Source organism: Biomphalaria glabrata, chromosome 1 (genome assembly GCF_947242115.1).
Source record: "Biomphalaria glabrata chromosome 1, xgBioGlab47.1, whole genome shotgun sequence".
NCBI classification, from domain to species: Eukaryota; Metazoa; Mollusca; class Gastropoda; family Planorbidae; genus Biomphalaria; species Biomphalaria glabrata.
This window is the reverse complement of record NC_074711.1, coordinates 68654684-68680121: the sequence shown is the minus strand read 5'-3', so window position 1 is coordinate 68680121 and position 25438 is coordinate 68654684. Positions and strand designations below refer to the sequence as shown.

The following is a 25438-nucleotide window of genomic DNA, read 5'->3' as shown; positions in this document are numbered from 1 at the left end:
TTATCTATTATATATCTATATCTATGTTCCCCCTCCCCCCGGCGGAAAAAAAAATATGTGTGTGTGTGTGTGTGTACATAATTAATCTTTATTAAATTCTGACCCTTTCGGAAGACGTTTATTGTGCCCTAGAATAGGTTCTTCCTGGAGTTAGTGGAAAACTTGTAGACTCCCAACCCTTGCCAGCAACGGGGTCTGGGGGAGTGCTGTGAGCTCCCCTAACGCGGGGCGAAGTCCCACCGCCGAGCACTATTTCTGGTATTGAAAGCCAACAAAATGCATATTCTGAGGTATCTACAGTGCATTATCTTGCTATTAAAAAGTTTTATTTCAAAAACCTAATGTGCTATTCTTACTGACTCAACTCAAAACGCTCTGTAGGGGAATTTTAAACTCAAAACCATCTTGAGGGGTTTTAAATTTTAAAAAAAGCCATCTGGAGGTGGTTTTAAACTCAAAACACCTAATTAGCTTAGCTACGCTCAAAGAATGTTAGTGTAATTTGCTTTTTTTATATTGAAGAGGTATTTTTTAGCATCAAAACCCTTAAACTACACTCATAGCATTTTGAGTGAGTATTTAGCTTTTTTTTTAATATTGAAGAGGTAATTTTCAGCTTCAAACCCCGCTGGCAGGGTTTTTTTTAACTCAAAACCCCTTTGGCTACGCTCATAGAATTTTGAGTGTGTAATTTGCTTTTTTTTATATTGAGAGGGGGTTTATCGTAATTTTTGGATGCGGTTTTAAAGTCAAAATCTTCCTTACCTGTTTTTTTTTTTTTTTGGAATTTGGGGATTGTCGTTTGCATTTTTTTTTAGTTTTGTTTATAGAAGAGGGGGATTTAACTGCAAAACCCCTGGTAGGGGGGTTTAAACTCAAAACCCCTGTAGGGGGTTTTAAACTCAGAACACCTGGTAGGGGGTTTTAAACTCTTAACCCCCTGGTAGAGGGATTTTTATCTCAAAACCCCCTGATAGGGTTTCTTTTAACTCAAAACCCCCTAGGCTGTTCTGTGGTAAGTGATGATTTAGTATTAAAATCTCACTTAAAATAAACGAAATGAAAGCAAAAAATCAGTCACTGAATTCCGTTTCCCCCCCCCCCAGGGGGGGATTTCATTTCGGGGGTGGGGGGGGGTGTTGGGGTTCATGTATATATATATATATATATACGCCCATGTATATATATATATATATATAGGCTATATATATATATATATATATTTATTTATTATATATATATATATATATATATATATAAATATTTATTATATATATATATATATATATATATATATATATATATATATATATATATATATATATATATATATATATATATATATATATTTATTATATATATATATATCTATATATATATATATATATATATATATATATATATATATATATATATATATAGATATATAAATAGATATATATATATAAATATTGCATAGGGCTTGTCTTGGTGTCGGGTGCAGCATTCCAGATGCAGATCCAGATGTCATCTATCAATCCAACGTTGGTCCTTCTTTGATAAAACTTCGTATATTTTATTAAAAAGCTTATATTAATTGTATCAATTAGTTTGGATTAGTCGTGTAATTAAATTTGTAATAGATCTAGACTTACAATAATAAATCTGTGTGATTAGAAATATTTTTTTACCAACTGTTTTTTTTTGTTTAGCGCAATCCCAAGCTTCTAGCTTTCGTACTACGCCATGATCCTATCACTTGTCTGTACCATTTTCAAAAGGGCTGACGGAGAAAGAGCTAGATATCTGGGTGATCGCTTTTTAAATGTGTATTTAAAAAAAAAGGAACGACCTGAATTTGAACTTGTGGGCTAAACCTTTCTCAGGCTACACAAGCCAACGCAGGTAGCCATTCTACTAGTGAAGAGTATAAACCTGCAAATATTGTCTAGCTATCTGTTTATTGTTCCTGTTTGTGTTCACTAAGCCTGAGATGGCAAGCTAGAAAGGGAACTTATTCAGCTTATACCACCACTTCAGTCAAGTACAATTTCTTGTCTTGTTTGAGACACAAATATAATTATTTATTACCAATAGTTAATCAACTATAGGGTTAATTTTCAAAATTGATTCTTGTGTTGTCAGGTAAAAGAAAGAAAGAATTGTACAAAATTTCAGCTTGATCCGAGATTGGGTGTCGGAGAAATAATGTGTACAAACTTTTGGCCAAACAGACAGACAGACAGACAAACAGACAGACAGAGTTGATATAAGCTTTGTAAAAATAACGATTATACTCACAATTTAAATTTCAAGTTTTTGGTACAAGTTCATATTATTTTTTCTCGTGGACTAATCAAATGATAAAATACAATGACAAATTTAATGACATTCTTTGTGGCCACTTTCATGGTTGGGAACAACAATTTATTCTATTTGTCTATAAGTTAGATACCAATCACTTATAGTAAATCAGGAGGTGAAATTAACTCAACCTTGTGGGAGAAAACTTCGAAATCATGAACATATCTAGATAAGAAGCTTTAGGGCGAAATAAAACAGAACAAAAATATTCACAGTATTCCTTTTATTGTGGATTGAGATGTAGTGAAACCAGACCTGCGTCTTCAATTAATCCATCTGCTATCTAATAATCAGTGAAAACAATTATTTATAAATGTTCCAAAATTAGAATTTTAAAATAGCTTATTCAAATCAAGTTTCCAGATCTTCATTTATCATGTTTAGATAATTTGTGTTTACTTTGTATAAAACATATCGACGTGGTATTTAAAGGATGGATAGGAAGAGAAAGGAAGAGTAGAGAAGCGGAAGTAATCACCCCCACAAACACACACACATGATAAATAACAACAATTCTAAAACCTTGGAATATTTAAAGGCACTCTCTTCGTTTCAGAGATCAATAAAGTACAAACTTAGACACCTTCTGCCGACGCACATTACAGTGTTTCCCAAACTTTTTCCTTAACGGAACACTTCGCACATTCTGAGTATTTAGCGGAACACTTTGCACATTCTGAGTATTTAGCGGAACACTTTGCACATTCTGAGTATTTAGCGGAACACTTTGCACATTCTGAGTATTTAGCGGAACACTTTGCACATTCTGAGTATTTAGCGGAACACTTTGCACATTCTGAGTATTTAGCGGAACACTTTGCACATTCTGAGTATTTAGCGGAACACTTTGCACATTCTGAGTATTTAGCGGAACACTTTGCACATTCTGAGTATTTAGCGGAACACTTTGCACATTCTGAGTATTTAGCGGAACACTTTGCACATTCTGAGTATTTAGCGGAACACTTTGCTTGTTTTTTAGAGAGATTAGAGAGATTAGAGAGATTAGAGAGATTAATTTACGTGATGGCCTACTAGTTAATTATCCAAGTAGTTCGTAGAGCAACTATTCTGGCCACTAGGTTTTGGGGAAAAACTGGCTTACAACTATTCTGGCCACTAGGTTTTGGGGAAACACTGGCTTACAACTATTCAGGCCACTAGGTTTTGAGGAAACACTGGCTTACAACTATTCAGGCCACTAGGTTTTGAGGAAACACTGGCTTACAACTATTCAGGCCACTAGGTTTTGAGGAAACACTGGCTTACAACTATTCAGGCCACTAGGTTTTGAGGAAACACTGGCTTACAACTATTCAGGCCACTAGGTTTTGAGGAAACACTGGCTTACAACTATTCAGGCCACTAGGTTTTGAGGAAACACTGGCTTACAACTATTCAGGCCACTAGGTTTTGAGGAAACACTGGCTTACAACTATTCAGGCCACTAGGTTTTGAGGAAACACTGGCTTACAACTATTCAGGCCACTAGGTTTTGAGGAAACACTGGCTTACAACTATTCAGGCCACTAGGTTTTGAGGAAACACTGGCTTACAACTATTCAGGCCACTAGGTTTTGAGGAAACACTGGCTTACAACTATTCAGGCCACTAGGTTTTGGGGAAACACTGGCTTACAACTATTCAGGCCACTAGGTTTTGAGGAAACACTGGCTTACAACTATTCAGGCCACTAGGTTTTGGGGAAACACTGGCTTACAACTATTCAGGCCACTAGGTTTTGAGGAAACACTGGCTTACAACTATTCAGGCCACTAGGTTTTGAGGAAACACTGGCTTACAACTATTCAGGCCACTAGGTTTTGAGGAAACACTGGCTTACAACTATTCAGGCCACTAGGTTTTGGGGAAACACTGGCTTACAACTATTCAGGCCACTAGGTTTTGAGGAAACACTGGCTTACAACTATTCAGGCCACTAGGTTTTGAGGAAACACTGGCTTACAACTATTCAGGCCACTAGGTTTTGGGGAAACACTGGCTTACAACTATTCAGGCCACTAGGTTTTGAGGAAACACTGGCTTACAACTATTCAGGCCACTAGGTTTTGAGGAAACACTGGCTTACAACTATTCAGGCCACTAGGTTTTGAGGAAACACTGGCTTACAACTATTCAGGCCACTAGGTTTTGAGGAAACACTGGCTTACAACTATTCAGGCCACTAGGTTTTGGGGAAACACTGGCTTACAACTATTCAGGCCACTAGGTTTTGAGGAAACACTGGCTTACAACTATTCATCAAATTGTGTGTTCCCCATGCAGCCCTACAGATAGCGCGGTCTGAAAGTGGTCCATTTTTTTTAAACAGTGTTATAAATCATAGCGTCAATATTCTCTATTTGATAATCTAAATACCAGCATTAAGTTCGTCTATAGAGCAGACGTAGACAAAGTTAATACTTCTTAGCTTCCTTTGTCCAGCATTGTAACTTTCTTGCTGCGTGCTCATCGAATTCGTTCAAGTAATCGTGTGTTGTTACGCGTCTAATATAGCGCTGGGTGTATCGATTCCCTTAATGACTAGTATCGATCTCTTCAAATTAGACACTAAGCGATCTCTCAAACATCACTTTGCCTCGCGCTCTGCACGTGTAATTGTAAATGTTGCCTTGTTGACAAACTGAAGTAGCTTTTTAAATGTCTATAGGTAAGGGAAACCCGTGAGTCTGCAATATCAATTAAACGCAATTATACGAGATGTATTCTACTCGATCACTTCAAATAACGACACACCGATGTGGGTGAACTTGTCTGAGTTCACTGGTAAATAGCGGTTTTAAAAAATCGTACTATTTCACTATAAGGTTTGTAGAGCATTACCTGAACAAATTAGTCCACTTAGGTGTTGGTCAACAGCACTAAACTAATGTCCACACTTTCTAGTACTTCTTATCTTCCCGTGATCCACTGTTCATCAATGAAACTTTGAGATTAAACTGTGATTTGATGTTGACCAAAGACTGTTGAAAGCCAACTATCTTAAAAGCTTATAGTCATTGTTTACTGTTGAGTCGCTGCAGAATCAAATGTCTAAGCATGTAGTCATTGTACAATGTTGAGTCGCTGCAGAAAATTAAATCTCTAAACATGTTGTAAGAAGCAATGTTTAATATTTAGTTGGTAACATCGATCTAGATTCATTGTCGCAACTAATTTTGTCAACTTACTTCTAAATCTCTCACAATCTTACTCTTTTTATTTTCTTACATTTTTCTTTAGATTCCATTATATCGTCACCACATTTACCTATATTGCTTTCTCTCCTTGTTTCTTTTTTCACTGTTTTATTTTTTTTTATGTAAAGCTGATTTTAAAAAAATGTAAATTTAACGTAAATGTAAATTAAATGTAAAATTTATGATCCGTTAGTAGTTTCCGTTAGTGGTCTAAGTTAGTGGTCTAAGTTAGTGGTCTCCAATGGTGGTCTCCGTTAGTAGTCTCTAACGGTGGTCTCCATTTAGTGGTCTAAGTTAGTGGTGTCCGTTAGTGTTCTCCGTTTGTGGTCTCCGTTAGTGGTCTCCGTTAGTGGTCTCCGTTAGTGGTCTACGTGCCCTTATATGGTGGTGGAAATTGAAAACTGAATTATGAGCATGAATTAAGATTTTGAGAGTAAATGCTACAGGAAAAAAGCTGGGTATCAGATACTAGGGAAAAAAGACCAATAGGCTTGTATTTGTACAAGTCAACACTCTGGCTGGCAAAACTCCTCATAATTGTAAGACATGACTCACTGTCAAAAGTCTTTCAATGTACAATAGAAGGTACATGAAGAAAAGGTCGTCCAAAGAAAAGCCGGCCGCACAACGTAAAGGAATGGACAGACCGCTCTCTTGATAGCATTGTTAAGAACAGCTGATGGACAGACCGCTCTCTTGATAGCATTGTTAAGAACAGCTGATGGACAGACCGCTCTCTTGATAGCATTGTTAAGAACAGCTGATGGACAGACCGCTCTCTTGATAGCATTGTTAAGAACAGCTGATGGACAGACCGCTCTCTTGATAGCATTGTTAAGAACAGCTGATGGACAGACCGCTCTCTTGATAGCCTGTTAAGAACAGCTGATGGACAGACCGCTCTCTTGATAGCCTGTTAATAACAGCTGATGGACAGACCGCTCTCTTGATAGCATTGTTAAGAACAGCTGATGGACAGACCGCTCTCTTGATAGCATTGTTAAGAACAGCTGATGGACAGACCGCTCTCTTGATAGCCTGTTAATAACAGCTGATGGACAGACCGCTCTCTTGATAGCCTGTTAAGAACAGCTGATGGACAGACCGCTCTCTTGATAGCCTGTTAAGAACAGCTGATGGACAGACCGCTCTCTTGATAGCATGTTAATAACAGCTGATGGACAGACCGCTCTCTTGATAGCCTGTTAAGAACAGCTGATGGACAGACCGCTCTCTTGATAGCCTGTTAATAACAGCTGATGGACAGACCGCTCTCTTGATAGCATGTTAATAACAGCTGATGGACAGACCGCTCTCTTGATAGCATGTTAATAACAGCTGATGGACAGACCGCTCTCTTGATAGCCTGTTAAGAACAGCTGATGGACAGACCGCTCTCTTGATAGCCTGTTAAGAACAGCTGATGGACAGACCGCTCTCTTGATAGCCTGTTAATAACAGCTGATGGACAGACCGCTCTCTTGATAGCATGTTAATAACAGCTGATGGACAGACCGCTCTCTTGATAGCATGTTAATAACAGCTGATGGACAGACCGCTCTCTTGATAGCCTGTTAATAACAGCTGATGGACAGACCGCTCTCTTGATAGCCTGTTAAGAACAGCTGCTGACCGGAAACAGTTTGAATATTTGTGTTACAGTCACGTGGACAGATGAGGTGACTAACTTTAAGTAACAAGATCTCATTTTTTTTCTTTTTCAGAAATGGCCTACAGTTTTCAAGTGACCACAACCGGACTGTCAGGTCTGACCGATGCCATAGCGCCATCAAACAGAACGAATCACTCCCAGCCAGATACATTTGAGTAAGTAGCTTGTTATTTGTTAGAACTGTTATAGCCCAAGTATTAACTGCATGCTTTAGTAAACACTTTAATAAACCTAATTAAGTAAAAAAAAATACTTTACTAACCTACTTTGAAAAAAAATACTTTAGTAAAACTAATTTAGTAAAAAATAATACTTTAGTAAACCTAATTTAGTAAAAAATAATACTTTAGTAAACCTAATTTAGTAAAAAATAATACTTTAGTAAACCTAATTTAGTAAAAAATAATACTTTAGTAAACCTAATTTAGAAAAAAATAATACTTTAGTAAACCTAATTTAGTAAAAAATAATACTTTAGTAAACCTATTTTAGTAAAAAAAAAAATATACTTTAGTAAACCTAATTTAGGAAGGCTCACACAGATGTTTGTTTGTAAATGTTTCGGATATTTCTCCAGAGTTGAAGACAATCTACATCCGAGTCCAAACCTCACGCAGGACGATGGAGGAGGGAAGTGGGCAGGGTTTGAACCCGGGACCATCGAGACAACCGAACGACAGTTCATCGCGCATACCGGACGACCGGACAGCCATCCTGTTACTTTATTAATTCTATGGAACTTATTCTGGGACTTTTATTGTTTGAAGAGTGAAAGTGAATTTATTTTAACTGTTGGAAAAAAAAACTGTAACGCTAAACAGTAATATCAGTGTTGAGTCAGTGGACATTTTTACAAATTGAAATGTAATTTTAAAAAAATAAAAAAAGGCATCTGACATGAAATCATTTTCAAATAGATCTAATGTTGAGTGCGACTGGTCCGCCTCCATAAGAATGGCTTTCTGTGTTATATACGACCTTTAAAAAACAACAAAAGTCTACTAGTAACGGAAGTTAAGTGCTGTCAGCATAATTCCTGTCTGGCCAATGAAATTTGTTTTACTAATTATCAGAGAAGACACGATCTTCGTTAAATATATTTTGGTTTCAAGATAAGATAATGCTGTTTTTTTTTTATTTCAGCTCATTCGCTTACAAGGTTCTCGTCCCTGCCGTCTGGTCCATTATAGTTTTAATTGGCGTCCTTGGCAACATCATCGTTGTCTTTACCATGTGTAAACATGGCGGCCGAACTATGTCTAGGTGAGTACTCACTGAAGTTGGATTGACTTGCCTCGTCTGATAATTAGTAGTGTCATTTAACCAAGAGAGTGCCATCTTGTGCCGTACGCCACTGTGTGGCAAATGAACTTTGCCTTCCGGGCGTTTCAAATTTCCTACTTTTGAAAGTAACTCTGCTCCAAATGAGCTTCAAATGTGAAGATGTTTGTGAGCCCATGTAACTCTAATAAGTGTGGACGTGCTCTGTGGCAGCATGAGCTCACCGGTCAGTTCGATGACCTATGTAAATGAACTTTTTATCCCCAATCGAGCCCTTTGAACCCTTTAGACATTTAAGATCCGTTCCATAAATCTAATATTTTAAGTGGCCATTTAGATGTGAATACGCATCATATCATCCCCTTGGTTTTTAGTTAAAAGGAATTATCATTAACTAAAACTGAATTTCCAAATATAAAAACACTAAAGTCATATAGTGATGGTATTATTTTAAATTTTTTAAAACTGTTGTGATATACTTTTAAAAAATTCTACTGATCTTAATATAGAAACAACAAACTCAATACCACAGTATTGATATATAATAACATATCTTCGTAAAATTGTAAACTACTCCAATTAATGTAGCCTTGTTAATGTTAATCTGTTTTGATAATAGCCAAATATTCAAGTTAATTAACATACATCGCGTCTCATTCAAGCTCATTACCACGTTTCAACGCTTGTTCATACATCTGCAGTACACACATTTGTTGCTGCAGATTTGTCTTGTTGACAATAGTATATATGACATATGAATACGAGCCCGAAGATTAAGATAAAAGTGCAGTATTGAACTTGAAAATACATATACAGCCATAGCCCCTGTTGTTGGTCGGTCGTTTGCTTGTAGCTCGAAACAGCAAGTACAACTGAACCCATGTAGGCGTATTATACATTCAATAAATAAACTTAAATAACTTGAGCAAACTTCCCTTGTCAACAAAAACTCAACATAACATTTATAACAATATTCACAGATTTAACTTGGAATGAGATATAGAGCTAAAAGCAATGATCTAAACTGATATTTAAACAAAATCTCACACCAAAAAACACGTCTTGACTCTTTCATGTCTCTAGATAGTCTGCCGTTCTAAGCATGAATTATGACAGATCCGCTCATATTTCATCATTCTACTCTGTACAGCGACCAACCAATCGCTTAAGCTCTCCTCGCCGTCACCTAAGAAACACACTCACACACTCCATAACACCCCCACATATTTTGTCCCATCTGACATTGTCTACCGACTACATTGTTTTTATTGCCTCTGGATTTAATCCATTATGATCTTTTGGAATCTAGAGATAATGCAAAATTATTTTTTTTAAATTTCTTAACTTATCGAGTGCAGAAAGTTTGTAGATAGAAATCATTTGGAACTGAAAAAAAAAAGTTATCTGAAAAAAAAAAGAGATTTAAAAGTGATCAGAGCTAGAGAAATGCATCACGGCTACTAACAACTTGGGTCTAACTTCAGTTATCACTGACTTGGGAATGTTCCTGCATAAGAAGATCAAACATGTGAAGGCAGATACCTGTCAGTAATATGTCTAGAATAGAATGAACCTCTGTGTTAGGCTCGTGATTTGACAATCTAAATGCAGAATTTGGGCTTCCTTACAACACCCCCTCCCCTCTCCTCTCGTGTTTTTCTAACATCCTTCAGTGTCGTCATCTCCGCCATCATTATCGGCCTTCTTGACGTCTGATGACGCCAGGCAAATATTGGCTGATGGTTGAACTCATGATAACTGGATCTCAGGACCAGGCACATTCCGACACTAAGGACGTCAGGTCTTCACTAATTGCAGGGAAAAGGAAAAAAAATTTGTGGTGGACGGGAAGTCGTTTATTTAGAAAGACAGGCGTAAAGGATGGTGCTGCCGGTTGTGTGGAGAGGTAGAGAGAGAAACAAGAATAGATTGGGATAAATGCACTGTTTGATTAGGATCACGTGATCAATGTTAATGTCAACATGTCAATTGACAATGAGATAATTGATTCTGTTTTCCTAAACGACACGTCGCGAAGTCTTTGGCTAGTTCATTAAATTATAGTTGAAATAAAATTATTTGCTGTTATCTAAACTAACAAGAAAGAATATACAGTGAAAAAAACAACACCTCCGTATTAGAATTTACCTCAAGTATTTTTTTTTACAAAGCTTATATCAACCCACTCTGTTTGTCTGTATTTCTGTCTGTCTATTTGTCTGTCGGCCAGTTAAAAGTTTGCCCAAGTTATTTCTTTCAAACCTTTTCTCTTTGTTTGATACAAACAAGGAAAAAAAATCATTCGGCATTCACAGATAAGGCGCTAAATATGTAGGGTTTGGTCTCCTTAGGTAATTTACACCTTATTCAAAAAATACTTTTTAAAACCTTGAAAGAAATCGTGTATATAATTATATCCTATATGCAGTTGGTTATGCCTTTTTACACTAACTCTATTCAACTCATAGATACCAGAACCTGGGTGGGATCAAAATCTGGACAAGGATCTCGAAAACGGCTCTAACAATTTTCCAAGAAATTTGACAGTTGCAGTATGTTGGGAAAAGAATTACAAATGCGTTGGCCATACTGGGAAATCTCTAGTTTGACCGTTATAATTTGTAATGTAATTACAAATGTAATATCTATTGACCATTCATCTACCCCTTTATATATATGTATATATATATATATATATATATATATATATATATATATATATATATATATATATATATATATATAGCTCTGCCCTACATCCCCTTCTATAGGAATGAGTGATAGCTTAGAAATTAGAGTCATCGCTATTGACACAGAACCCAAACCTATTGGTCTGTCTCACGCAGATGACCTCAGCCTTAAGTAAATAACAATATGTTGTATGTCAACTTGCATAGCGTGAACAACATAGATTGTTACAGACTTAGAGATACAGCAATCGTATGAATACATGAGTCTACTGCCCTGGGTATTGTCAATAATTCAAACTGTGGTTTTCTGAAAGCGCATTGTGGATCTTTGAAGTGTTGTTTATTAGTAAATTTAAATGAAATGAGAGAAATGATTTGAATTGAACTTGTTATTGAACCTGTCCAGAAGTGTTGATGACGATCTCTGACTTACAGCACCAGATTACTGCTAGACCCATGTAGGCGTATAATGATATTTAAACTATAGAACTTGAAATAACTTGAATTAACTGCTTTGTGGACAAAACTAGATCTAACCTTCATTACAATATAGACCAATTCAACTTCAAATAAATCAACTGATACTGAAAAAAATCTAACTCACTATATACAAGGTTACAAAGACAGTTTGTGTGGAAACACAAACTCACAATCGGCCCCCGAAGTGGTCCACCCAGGCAGGCTTCAAAATTTTCAGAAAGAACATCCAAATGAAGTTATATCAAAGACAAATGAGAGATAAGAATGGAGAAAGAAGGTGGACAGATCTTGTGTAGTGCCCCAGCAGATCAAAGGATAGGTGCAAGTGAATGCAAAGTTAGATGTGAACCTGGCCTAACTAGTTCCCCTTTTAGACCTTGTGGTCTATAGGGCAGATGATGTAAAGTTCATCTTTTTTGTGGCCTACGGTTAGCGAGGGTGTCATGTAGCCAGCACAACGACCAACCGCCTTTACTTTTACCCAACTAATGTCAGGTACCCATTAGAGTTGGGTGGACTAAGAGGCGCCCAAGGATTCCAAACTTGAAAATCCCAGTCTTCACCAGGATTCGAACCCTGGGCCCCCGGTTCGGAAGCCAAACGCTTTACCGCTCAGCTACCGAGCCTTTCCTGGCCTAACTGAAGTCTTTTAATTGATGTAATTGTTTTGAAAAGGCTCAATCTCTTATTCGAATCCTCTTTTTTAAAAAAAAAGGAAACCTCAGAATTTGCGCTATTCAATTTTAACTTTATCATCATAGGAATCCTTGGCCTTATGCCTCTTTTCTTTGCCTCTTTTATGGGCCATCTCGCCTCTTTCGAATCCTCAAAAAAAGTAAAATAAAAAAAATTAATAAATCTCCTTAACGTAAATAAACGTTGAGGAAAATGAAGTTTACAAAGATTACTATTCGTTTTAAATTAGGTCTTACTTATAATGCATACTAATTAGCCTTTTCTCTTTAAAAAACTGCTTGCATAACTGATTTTAGAAATTAGATTTTTCGCTTTCATAAAAAAAAAAGTAGCCGTTGCATCAGAACTTTGAATGGTCTAAACTATCGTGATGTCGGATTTTCAATATCTTTTCTAGTTTACGAGATCTAAACGGGACGGACGGACAGACGAACAGATGGACAGATGGACAGACATTTCACACAAAACTAATAGCGTCTTTTCCCCTTTTGGGGGCCGCTAAAAAACAACTCATCCTTACTCTCTCGCTTCCTTAGGTCGTCTCCCGTTCTTAGCATAGATTATGATAGAACCGATTAACTTGCATCATTCTACAAGACTAACAATCAATGCTCTCTTTCTTCATCATCATCTTGAAAACACACACAAACACACCACACAAACACACACACACATACACACACATACAGTCTATAACCAAGTTTTAACATAAATGCCCCCCCCCCCCCCCCAAAGGAAAATAAAATGTTACTTAGAAATTGAGAAATAGATGCCAAAATGTAGCAAAATAGCAAAAAGTTCCTCTTTCTCCATTTATGTCCGTTCTGTAGGATACTGGACAATCGCCTCTTTCTTTTTTTAGTTTAGTGGACAGTTGAATGGAAGCGCACAATACAGCCTCTTCTCCAGAGTTTCTATGGCTGACGGTTTATCGGGATGGAGGTGTGACAGAGACCCCAAAGTTCAGAGGTCAAACGCTTTACCACTCAACCACCACACTTTACGTGCATGTCTCACATTCCTGTCTCACATTCCTGTCTCACGTTCCTGTCTCACATTCCTGTCTAGCATTCCTGTCTATATTCCTGTCTCACATTCCTGTCTCACATTCCTGTCTAGCATTCCTGTCTATATTCCTGTCTCACATTCCTGTCTCACATTCCTGTCTAGCATTCCTGTCTATATTCCTGTCTCACATTCCTGTCTCACATTCCTGTCTAGCATTCCTGTCTAGCATTCCTGTCTATATTCCTGTCTCACATTCCTGTCTCACATTCCTGTCTCACATTCCTGTCTCACATTCCTGTCTATATTCCTGTCTCATATTCCTGTCTATATTCCTGTCTCACATTCCTGTCTCACATTCCTGTCTATATTCCTGTCTCACATTCCTGTCTCACATTCCTGTCTCACATTCCTGTCTTACATTCTTGTCTCACATTCCTGTCTCACATTGGACTCAGGAGCCACTTGATGAGTCACTAAACCGCTGAGTCCCCAGTCCTATGGATGAGAAAAGTAGACATCGTCGTATCACAGTAAATGAACTACTCACTAACACTGTGTAGTTTTGAAACAGGTCTGGAGAGGGCGCCCCATTCGCAACCCCTAAAGGCCCACTGAATGAAACAAAAACAAATACATAAGCAAACGCGCAGAGAACTAAACGTTTGAAGTATAGCCTAAATATAAATATAAACAAGGTTACACAAACTCAAAATCGTCCCCCGAAGTGGTCCACCCAGGCATATTTTCAGAACATCAGAATTTAATTCTATCAAAGACAAATGACAGAGAAGAATGGAGAAAGAAGGTTGACAGATCTTGTGTGGTGCCCCAGCAGTCCAGCAGACAAAAGAATAGGTGAAAGTGAATGTTATGTTAAATGCGAGCCTGGCCTAACTGATGTCTTATGATGAATATCTAATTGAACTTATTGTTTTGTAGAGGGTCTATCTCTTATTCAAATCATCAAAAAAAGAAAAAAAAATATTTCCGTAAAAAAAAAAAAAAAAAAAAATTCCTTAAAGTTGTTCTATGGTTGAGAGGTGATAGTGAAGCTCAGTGGATAATATGAAAATCTACTTATTAATTGTTGTTTTAAATGTCCAACGTATATGCATAGTAAATAGATTTTTTCTCTTTAAAAAAAAACAACATTATTTTTGGGTACATGTAGTAGCTGTAGAGACTGAACTTACATAACGTATCAATACAAATGTAAAATAGATATTTATTTAACAAAAGGTCTAAAACGATTTGCATAAATGTGTTGGAAATATGATCAATGGTGATCCACCTTACTAAAGAGCCTCTCGTGTTTGTTACTATTAATAGTGAATAGTTGTAAAAGTGGTGTATTTTTATGAAAAAAAACTGCTTGCATAAGTGATTTTAAGTGATTTTAAAAATGAGATTTTTCGCTATTAGAAAAGAAAAAAGTAGCCGTTGCATCAGAACTTTGAATGGATAAAATATTATGATGTCGAATTTTCACTATCTTTTCTAGTTTACGAGATCTAAATGGGACGGACGGACGGACAGACGGACAGACATTTCACACAAAACTAATAGCGTCTTTTCCCATTTCGGGGCCGCTAAAAAGAATACAAAGAAGAAAATATATAATTTATGATTCTCTCATTTGGAGAGTAATTAGGTTATGGTGCCTAGATTTTAGATGTTATTTGTATGGTGACATTATGAATGACATAATTATTTAGCGACGTGTCGTAGATAATATATGTTAAAATAAGAAACTGAATTAATTAACATTAACGAAATCAAGTTAGCAACTGCTAGACTGCAGTGTTAACATTCTACAATTACTTCTTATCATTGTGTGAACATCCTCATTCTATTTACTGACGTTTATTAGTAATGGACTTCATTACAAAGCTTATATCGGCTTACGATGTTTGTCTGTCTGTCTGGTAAAAAGTTTGAAAACGGTGTTCCCCCCCCCCCTTCCCCATATCGGATAATGCTGAAATGCTGCACAATTTCTTTTACCTGACAAAACAAGAATCAATAAATAAATCAACCAGTTAGCTTATTATATGTTGGTAATTATTTTGTTTGGTATCTCGAGCAAGGGAAAGAAAGTGTACTTGAATGAAGTGGTGAAATAAGCTAAAATAGTCCCCTTTAAAGGTCGTCATCTGAGGCTTAGTGAACAGAAACATGTAATAGAAACAATAGATAACTATACAATCTACATGTTCATGCGCTCCTCGCTAGCAGAGTGGTTACCGTGTTGTCTTGAGAAGCCCACGAGTTCGAATTCAGGTCGTTCACTTTTTTTTTTAAATAAATACATTTAAAAAATGATCCCCCAGATAGCCTGTTCTTTCTCCCTCACCCATTTCCGACTGGTCCAGACAAGGGACAGGATCATAGCGTATAAAGAACGTTAAAAACATGAAATGGCGCTAAACAAAAACAATTGATAAAAAATTTCTAATGGCACAGAATTTTGTTTTTGGTCTAGATCTATTACAAATTTATTTACATGACTGTTCCAAACTAATTGATAATGTAAAATTTGTTTTTTTTTTTTAAAGTATTTTTGTTTTGTTTTGCGGATCTGTGTCTAACTTAAACTACAAGACACTTGCTTCTCATAAAATGTTATATTCTAGTAGCGAGTATGAAGTAGAAACCAGCTGAACAGGCAGTCTTTCAACATTACTCTCCGAGCCTTGCTTGAACAGATGAAGTTGGTTTTGTTGAGCTGATGAAATTAAACCTTAATCTCACAGATGTTCTGTCCCTAGAGATTTTGACTTTCTTTTTCCTCTTAAACGTTTTCCTAGATACTTTTTTCTCATCAATAATGTCTTCCTATTTTGGGGTTCTCAAAATATAACCAGTTAGGTGTTTTTACGAATTTTGTTTTCAACTATTTAAGAGAGAATATGCAGACATGAGACATTAATTTGTGAGAGTTTCAAGACAAAACATGCTGATGCAGAGCATCGATTGTCTCAGTTTAAAAGGTACTATGACAGACGTGAAACATTAATTATGTCACTGTCAAGAAATCTAATGCAGATCTGAAGTTAATTAAGTCAATTTCAATATGCTGAGTCGACATTTAAATTGTGCAAGTTTAAATAGACATAATGCTGAGGTGACATATAAATTGTGCACATTGAAATAGACATAATGCTGAGGTGACATTTAAATTGTACAAGTTTAAATAGACATAATGCTGAGGTGACATATAAATTGTGCACATTGAAATAGACATAATGCTGAGGTGACATTTAAATTGTGCACATTGAAATAGTTATAATGCTGAGGTGACATATAAATTGTGCAAGTTTAAATAGACATAATGCTGAGGTGAGACTGCTTGTGTCAGTCACATTTTTTTGTTGCAGCCTTTCGATATATTTCTACAGCTCGCTAAGGCTCTTAATTTGTTTCTCTGGCCAATGGTGCACTGTGGCCAGCGCAACGCTTTAACTTTTCTGAGAGTCAATAAAAACCAGTCCCCAGTTCGAATTGCAGACCTTCATCTCCATCAGAAAAGCAATCTACAAATTAGCCACCACGGCCAGTAATTGTGATAATGGAAACCGATTTTACATTGTCTTTCCAAGGATACTCGCGATAAGTTTCTAACACTTTAGAATCGACTTTCGCTACCCATTGTCAATTTAATTTTAATTGTACTTTTTTTTCTTTACATAGTGCCCTTTGACTCCCAAAATAAAGCTAAAAATTGAGGGGGAAAAAACTCCACTAGGGTGAGTTTGCACTAGTTTGTAGCGCTCTCTCAGACCGAGACTAATCCTTACAGTAGGCCTGAATACTGACCTGCGACGTCGCAACCTGTGGGCACTTTAGACCAATAGTTTGTTGCCATGTCACAGGTTCGACCTGCGATTAGTCTCGCATAGATCTTATATCTGGCATTGGAGAGAAACACAAACGTACTTTTTATGTCTGGATGGGTGTCACACGTTAAAAGGCTGAGCAACACTGTACCTTTCTCTCTTTTTTAAAAATAAATTCAATGGGTCTGGTATTACTGAGAACCTATTCGGGAAAATGGGTTTTAAATAAATTCATCCTTTTCAATTACCTTTGAAATTCAAAGTCATGATTATCACACGACTTCATATTATTGATCCTATATCACAAGAAGAAAGACAATGGGACAATTCCATCGAGTTACTTCATAGTTTGTAACGATCGAGATGTAAACTGGTGCAACTTTATTCACTACGATTGGTCATTAGCTTGTTTTTAGCGGCCCCCGAAAGAGGAAAAGACGCTATTAGTTTTGTGTGGCCTGTCTGTCCGTCTGTTCTTCCGTGTGTCCGTCCGTCCATTTAGATCTCGTAAACAAGAAAAGATTGTGAAAATCCGACATCACAATATTTTAGACCTTTCAAAATTCTGATGCTTCTTTTTTCTTTTCTGAAAGCGAAAAATCTAATTTTTTAACTCACTTATGTAAGAAGTATTTTCATAAAAATACACCACTTTTACAACTATTCACTATTAATATCAACAAACACGTGAGGTTCACATTAGGGGAGACAAATATCTATCACATTTTAAACACATTTATGCTAACGGTTGTAGATTTTTTGTCAAAATTTTTTTTTTATATATTTGTATTGTTAAGTTATGTAAGTTCTGTTATACTAAGTAATATATTAACACACAAAAAATGTTTATACATTTTTTTTAAAGAGAAAAAATCTATTTATTATGCAAATAAGTCAGACATAATTTAAAACAACAATTAATATGTAGTTTTTCATATTATTACATGAACTAGACCGCGGTCCACAAAAAGAAAAAATATTTTTTAATTTTTTTTTTAAAACTGAAATGTTCTATTTTTGAGGAATAAGAGATTGGCCCTTTACAAAACAATTAGATCAATTAGATATTCATTATAAGACATCGGTTAAGCCAGGTTCACATCTAACTTCACATTCACTTTTACCTGCCCTTTGGTCTGCTGGACCGCTGGGGCACCACACAAGATCTGTTAACTTTTTTTTCTACATTATTTTCTGTTATTTGACTTTGATAGCATTTCATTCTGATAACATTGAAACCTGCCTTTTTATCTGCCTGGTTGGACCACTTCGGGGGCCGATTTTGAGTTTGTGTTTCCACACAAACTGTCTTTGTAACTTTGTTTTATTTTTCCACAGCCAACTTTTCTACCAATGTTTTCGGAATGTTTCTGGTCCTGTAGTTACAGTAGCACATATATATATATATCAACAGCTTATCATAACCATAGAGTAGTCTCCCCTTGCCTCGCCCGGTTATACACGACCTCTCCAACCGTTTTTTCTGATGGCTAATCAGGGCAAGTAATCTGTTCTATCATCTCCCGTATAGCCTCCCCTTCATTTCGGCGGGAGTCTTGAGATGACTTGTGGGAGTCACGTGGCTAGATATGTGCTATCACCCTCCCCACCCCCCTCCGGTTCGTCTTTTTTTTCCTAGGCATTGTGCCCCCTGGCCGCCCACACTCAGTGAGTTTTGATGAATATTATCATTGATACAAAGTCCGTCATAACACAAGACTCAATTTCTAAATCTTTCTTCTATTTCTATTTTGAATTTCTTGTTACATAACTATCGAATGAATGGTAAATAGTTTGACCTTATTCAGTTTTTTTTTTCTTTCTCCACAATGCCTGTAGATATTTGTGAAGAGAAAGAAACATTAAAATAAAATTGTATTCACGTATGAATCTTTCGAACTATAACATGAAAACATTGAGTTGATCTTGTATTGGATACTTGTTCTCGGTATTTAGTTGACTAACATCAAACCATTTCAAAGCAATGACCAACCTGTATAATCTTATTCACAATGCGTACCAATCAGTTTGATACTTTTGTAACTCCCCTCTATAGCGACACATGGTGCGCATTAGAGCACTGTTCTACATGAGTAGGAGAAGACATGTGGATTCTTCAGGAAGGACTGTTGAAGATTCGGCCATGCTGAAGGGATCTGCAGGTTATGAGAGTCTGAACTGTCTGGGGCTAAGGGTCGTCCTGCGTGACACCAGTGAACTGTCTGGGGCTAAGGGCCGTCCTGCGTGACACCAGTGAACTGGTTGGGGCTAAGGGCCGTCCTGCGTGACACCAGTGAACTGGTTGGGGCTAAGGACCGTCCTGCGTGACACCAGTGAACTGGTTGGGGCTAAGGGCCGTCCTGCGTGACAACAGTGACCTGTTTGGAGGACCTGGAGCAACACTGGGAAGAGTGTCGGTAGTCTGTTCTAGTGTTACATAGGACTTGTAGAACTTAAGACATTACCTCCTGTGACTTGATACTAGTTGATAGCTGAAGTCCATGTCTAACTATTTGTTTATAGCTGTAAATAAATGCATTGACTATTATTGCCTCCTTCCTTTCGTTGAGTCCTTTCATCAGATTTACTGCATCAGATTTACTGCATCAGATTTACTGCATCAGATTTACTACATCAGATTTACTGCATCAGATTTACTACATCAGATTTACTTTATTAGATTTACTACATCAGATTTACTACATTAGATTTACTTCATCAGATTTACTTCATCAGATTTACTTCATCAGATTTACTTTATTAGATTTACTTCATCAGATTTACTACATCAGATTTACTGCATCAGATTTACTTCATCAGATTTACTACATCAGATTTACTTTATTAGATTTACTACATCAGATTTACTACATTAGATTTACTTCATCAGATTTACTTCATCAGATTTACTTCATCAGATTAACTTTATTAGATTTACTTCATCAGATTTACTACATCAGATTTACTACATCAGATTTACTACATCAGATTTACTTTATTAGATTTACTACATCAGATTTACTTTATTAGATTTACTACATCAGATTTACTACATTAGATTTACTTCATCAGATTTACTTCATCAGATTTACTTCATCAGATTTACTGCATCAGATTTACTACATCAGATTTACTGCATCAGATTTACTTTATTAGATTTACTTCATCAGATTTACTACATTAGATTTACTTCATCAGATTTACTTCATCAGATTTACTTCATCAGATTTACTGCATCAGATTTACTACATCAGATTTACTGCATCAGATTTACTACATCAGATTTACTTTATTAGATTTACTACATCAGATTTACTTCATCAGATTTACTTCATCAGATTTACTTCATCAGATTTACTTCATCAGATTTACTACATCAGATTTACTACATCAGATTTACTTCATCAGATTTACTACATCAGATTTACTACATCAGATTTACTTTATTAGATTTACTTCATCAGATTTACTTCATCAGATTTACTTCATCAGATTTACTACATCAGATTTACTACATCAGATTTACTTCATCAGATTTACTTCATCAGATTTACTTCATCAGATTTACTTCATCAGATTTACTTCATCAGATTTACTACAATGCATTACGTCTTAAAATACTTGGTTTCTTTCCATGACTACTACTTGCTTCATCTTAGATTCATATGTGGAACGTGGAAGAAAAAAGTTGGTTGAAAGCTGGAAGTTGCGCTGCTTACCGAAATGTCATGGATTCGATCCCCATACTGGCCTTTTTTCTTTTCATTGACAACCCGATCTTTTGTGATTAGATCCGATTATTGGAATTGATTTATTCTGTTGTTGTGACTTTTCGGTTGGTCAAATATTTCAACCTGTTTTTGACGAGCTAATTGTCTGTGTGTATGTATGGTATGTATATATGTATGTGTGTATGTATGTATGTATGTATGTATGTATGTATGTATGTATGTACGTATGTATGTATGTATGTACCGTATGCATGTGTGTGTGTGAGTGTGTAAAAGAGAAAGGTTTGATTATTCACATTTTGTCTAATGAAATTTCAAAGCAATGAAAAGACTAATTTATAATAACTTGGCTTAGGAGGACACTATCAGTGTCTTACATTTGACGACAGAACTGTGTTGAATGTGAACACATAAGAGGTTGCAAGATGTTCCAAATCAAATACTACTTCAATGAACTCACAAAATAGTTTCAAACTTTGAAGAGGAACACAAAAAATCCGATGCATTATTTGTAGACGTTGAGTACAAGTTTGTAAAACGTTATTTCTCCAACACCCAATCTCGGATCAAGCTAAAATTGTACACTGTTATTTTCTTGTACCTGACAACACAAGAATAAGAGCTAGTTGGTTAAATTATCTACGGGGACTAAGCCCTGCATATTTAGCCATATCTGTGAATACTGAAGGATTAAATTCCCTTGTTGGTATCAATTTTAACGGTCAAAGTCGAGTGTGTCCAATGAGTTTGTAATTCTTATTCCGAAAATGTACAGCAACTGTCACATTTCTAGCGAAATTGTTAGAGCCGTTTTCAAGATCCGTGTCCACGTTTTTGAGCCCACCCAGGTTCCATGTAGTTATGAGCTGAATAGAGGTACTGTAAAAAAGACAATAATTTTGTTCAGCTAATGCAGCCTATATAATTTAATTGTAAAAACGTTTTTGTCAGGGGTTCACTTTATATATGCTGCTTGACTCTTGTTCTTGTTGTGTTTCTTAACTTTGTTCCTGTGGCTCACTAGCGGGTTTCTGGAATATTAAATAATACTTGCTTGATACTTTCTTGGTTACTTTCAAGATTTCTAAAATGTATTTTTTTTTAAATTTATTATTAAACATATCAACTGTTAGCTGATATAAGATGACCCAAGTAAATGTTTCGCTGTTGTCTGACATTCTAGTTCCCCTTCCATCCTTAATGTATCACTTGAGGTAATAGAATAAACTAAATATACAGCATCGTCACCTTTGTACTTGGTCGTGGTCTGTTCACTAGAAATACCATTATTCAAGAAAATATAATTTTAATTTTCTGTTCAGGCATTTAAAAACAAAACAAAAGCAATTCCTTGACTATAAAACCATAAAGTATCCAGCAATCTTCATGAAGACCAGACCGAGCAGGAAATGTTTAGCAGTCTCAATGATTCTATTTCTAGATCAACTAATTACAATGGCTCTTTTAGAAAGTGTTTCATTGGCTAATATCTGTCACGAAGTATTCGATTGGCTGATTATCGATTATCTATTAAGCTGAGTCGTTTAACAAGGCGAATTATGGAAATATTCTGTCAAGAGATTTTAGTCATGAAGGCAGAAATCAACAGGAGGGCAGCACTTAGCTGCATGAGTTTAGTCAGATGCTTTGTCAGGCTCGGATGTCAAAGCTTAAAGAATGACAACAGTCTTACGCCAAGTACCAGAGAAGTAGCGAGTTATTAAAAGATAAGCCCAGGACAAACAGAGTAACCGAAACACGAAATAATTCAAACGTACGAAATCAGCACAGTGACAATGAAAACAAGAATGTAGAGAATTAGGTTTCTCATGAATCATTTTAAACTAACAATAGACGAATATAACCTGCTCATTTAAATATGTACTTGACTAGGTAAGTGACCAAAACTTTGGTCTTTCATCATGTAGAATTCAGACATTTTCTTTGTTTTAAAAACCTTACTTATCTCAAAGCCAAGCGCATATTGGACTTTTGGCAACGTGCTTTGTCGCATGTTCCATGGACGCTGAATTAAAAGGAACATACTGACAGAGTCAGGAATAAAATAGTTTTTGTTCTGTTCTGTTCAAGCCTTTAAACAGGATTAAACATATTGCAATTAGCCTAACCCTAACCCTAACCTTTTGTGATAATTTTCACTTTTCACAGATTTATGTGAATTGTGTTTTGTTTGTTTTTTTTAATTATTTGAATGATTCATTTTTTTTTTTTCGTTTTTATACTGTTAGAAAAAAAATAAAACTTCAAGGTCAACAATTTAATTTTACATTGAAATACAAAATTTGTGACGAGACTAACAAAAAAAAATGTACTAATTGGCTTGGCAAATTAAAATGCTTTTTTAAATGATTAGCCTGGGGGTTTAATCTCTAAGAGCTGAGCTCGTCTCTTGACAAGATTCAGTTCATAAAAAAAAAATTATTAAAATGAACTTCTACAGAATTAAATGGAGTAGCACTTCTGACTTCCGTATTCCGGCAATGGTTCCGGGCGATGTTCCTCTTAGAGTCAACGTGAGAATATCTAAACGTACTCAAGATTTGGACATTAATGATGGCATCAGATTGTAGCGATACATTGAGCACAAGTCATTAGTTTTCCAGCACTAGTGGAACTGACAAAATGACTTTGTGGTTTAGACTAAGACAAGGCTGAAATCTCACAAGGGAGTTAATTGACACACCGGGTGACATAATTCATGGGGACAAATGAGCAAACGATGAGTTGTCTTTGCCTTGTAAACCTGAACAAAAAAGTTTAGAAATAATATAAATAGATAAATAGATACAAATATACAGATTGATTCAGCCAATGAAGTGTACACGTACTTTCTTGGATTTTAAGAAACATGGTTTTCATTTATAATAATTGGGGACCATAAAATGTTTGTGTTGGATGCATGCTGACAGAGGTACGGAACAGTCCTCTCTACGTTATAACTAAAGAACATGTACTTCTAATAAATATAACTGCATAACAATTGAAACCCTATGACATTGTTGAGGTCTATTTCGTTCTTGAAAGGTCAAACAAATATTATTTAATGAAGAAATAATTCCTACTTTATCTTACTAGTTTACCCAAAATATATTTCATTTTGATAAATTAAAATAAACTTTTTGGAATGCATGTCCTTTGTTTAGAACAAACAGCAATTTTTTATACATAAATAGAGTAAGCATGTTCAAGTGCCCTCACAACACGGATACACATTTAGATACATAATTTGCATCCACCAAATATTTCTGTACATAATGACTTATTGAATTATCTTCTAAAACTTACTAACTGTGCTTGACGTATCTTCAAATACCAACTCGGCTTGACTTTTCCTCTAAAAAATTCAAATTGGATTTGACTTATCCTCTAAAATTCACATACTGTGATTTAAATTATCCTCTAATTTTCATGAGCTTCAATTGTATTATCATTCCTAGCAAACTATCTAGGAAAACATTCCTCGAGTTGCCTTTACAAAGATCATTGATAAAACCAACTCTTATAATTGTATTATTGGAAAAAAATATATTTAGTGAGAACTAACTTGTGTTTTAGTCTATGCTTTAAAAACAAAAACAAAAAAAGAGTCTAAAAAATCACATAACCAGTCAGCTATACATGTTAGATTTCTATAAATACATTTTCAATTCTTACATCCCTTGTATTTTAACACTAAATTACAAAAGGAAATGGACAAATGAAACCAAACCATTTGTGTGTTGACATGTTTTCTCCAAAGACAGTTGTTAGCATTTAACATCTTTCTAAATAAATGTTTTCTAGGGACAAAAAGATGTATGAGTGTTGGGGGAACGGTACGGAGGGGTTAAGGCAAGCTGGAAACAGCGAAAATACGAACAAAATTACATAGATGATATGCAGGCTTTACATGTCAGTTGAGAAAATTAGGTCAGGACCTGGTGTCTTGCACTGGCATCCTGTGCACTGAGAGTGTAATGGCTGGCATGTGCTCAATGACAGGAGGGAACAGCTGGGAACATTGGAAAGAAAATTCGAAACTCATGTGCTTTACAGGTTAATGTCTTTAGAATTGAATAATCTTGAATCTTAAACTCTAATACTCTTAGAAATCGCTATCTTTATGTGTAAATCATTTAAACGTTTGATGATCTAAATTCCAATGTTTAATGATAGGTGTATTTTTTATCCCATGAACTTATTGTTTCAATATACTATATTTTAATGATTTAAGAGTTAGTTTAAAACTCTTTTAGTTTAAATACTTTAGATATTAATGATCTCAGAGTTTAATGACCTTAGACCTTAGATTTCCTGAACGTTAATCGTCTCAGAGCTTAATTATTTTAGAGCTAAATAGTTTCAGATCTTAATTACCGAGTTCAATGATCTACATGTAATTACGTGATCTAAGAATATAGGCCAAATTATTTTAGATCTAATGATCGTTGTGTTTAATTAAAGTAATTTAGAATAAACACAGTGTGTATGATCTTACAGA

At 35.7% G+C, this 25438-nt stretch overlaps 1 protein-coding gene across 4 annotated transcripts in view; it reads left to right on the top strand.

The window, feature by feature from the left end:
• Positions 1 to 25438, top strand: part of LOC106072355 (kiSS-1 receptor-like) — a 184674-nt gene that overhangs the window by 134325 nt on the left and 24911 nt on the right. For all 4 annotated transcript variants that reach the window (XM_056010554.1, XM_056010529.1, XM_056010539.1 and 1 more), the window contains 2 exons: positions 7268 to 7370; positions 8359 to 8478. In XM_056010554.1, coding sequence (XP_055866529.1) covers positions 7270 to 7370; positions 8359 to 8478 — 221 coding nt within the window. In that variant the 5' untranslated portion in view covers positions 7268 to 7269. The remainder of the gene's footprint in view (positions 1 to 7267; positions 7371 to 8358; positions 8479 to 25438) is intronic.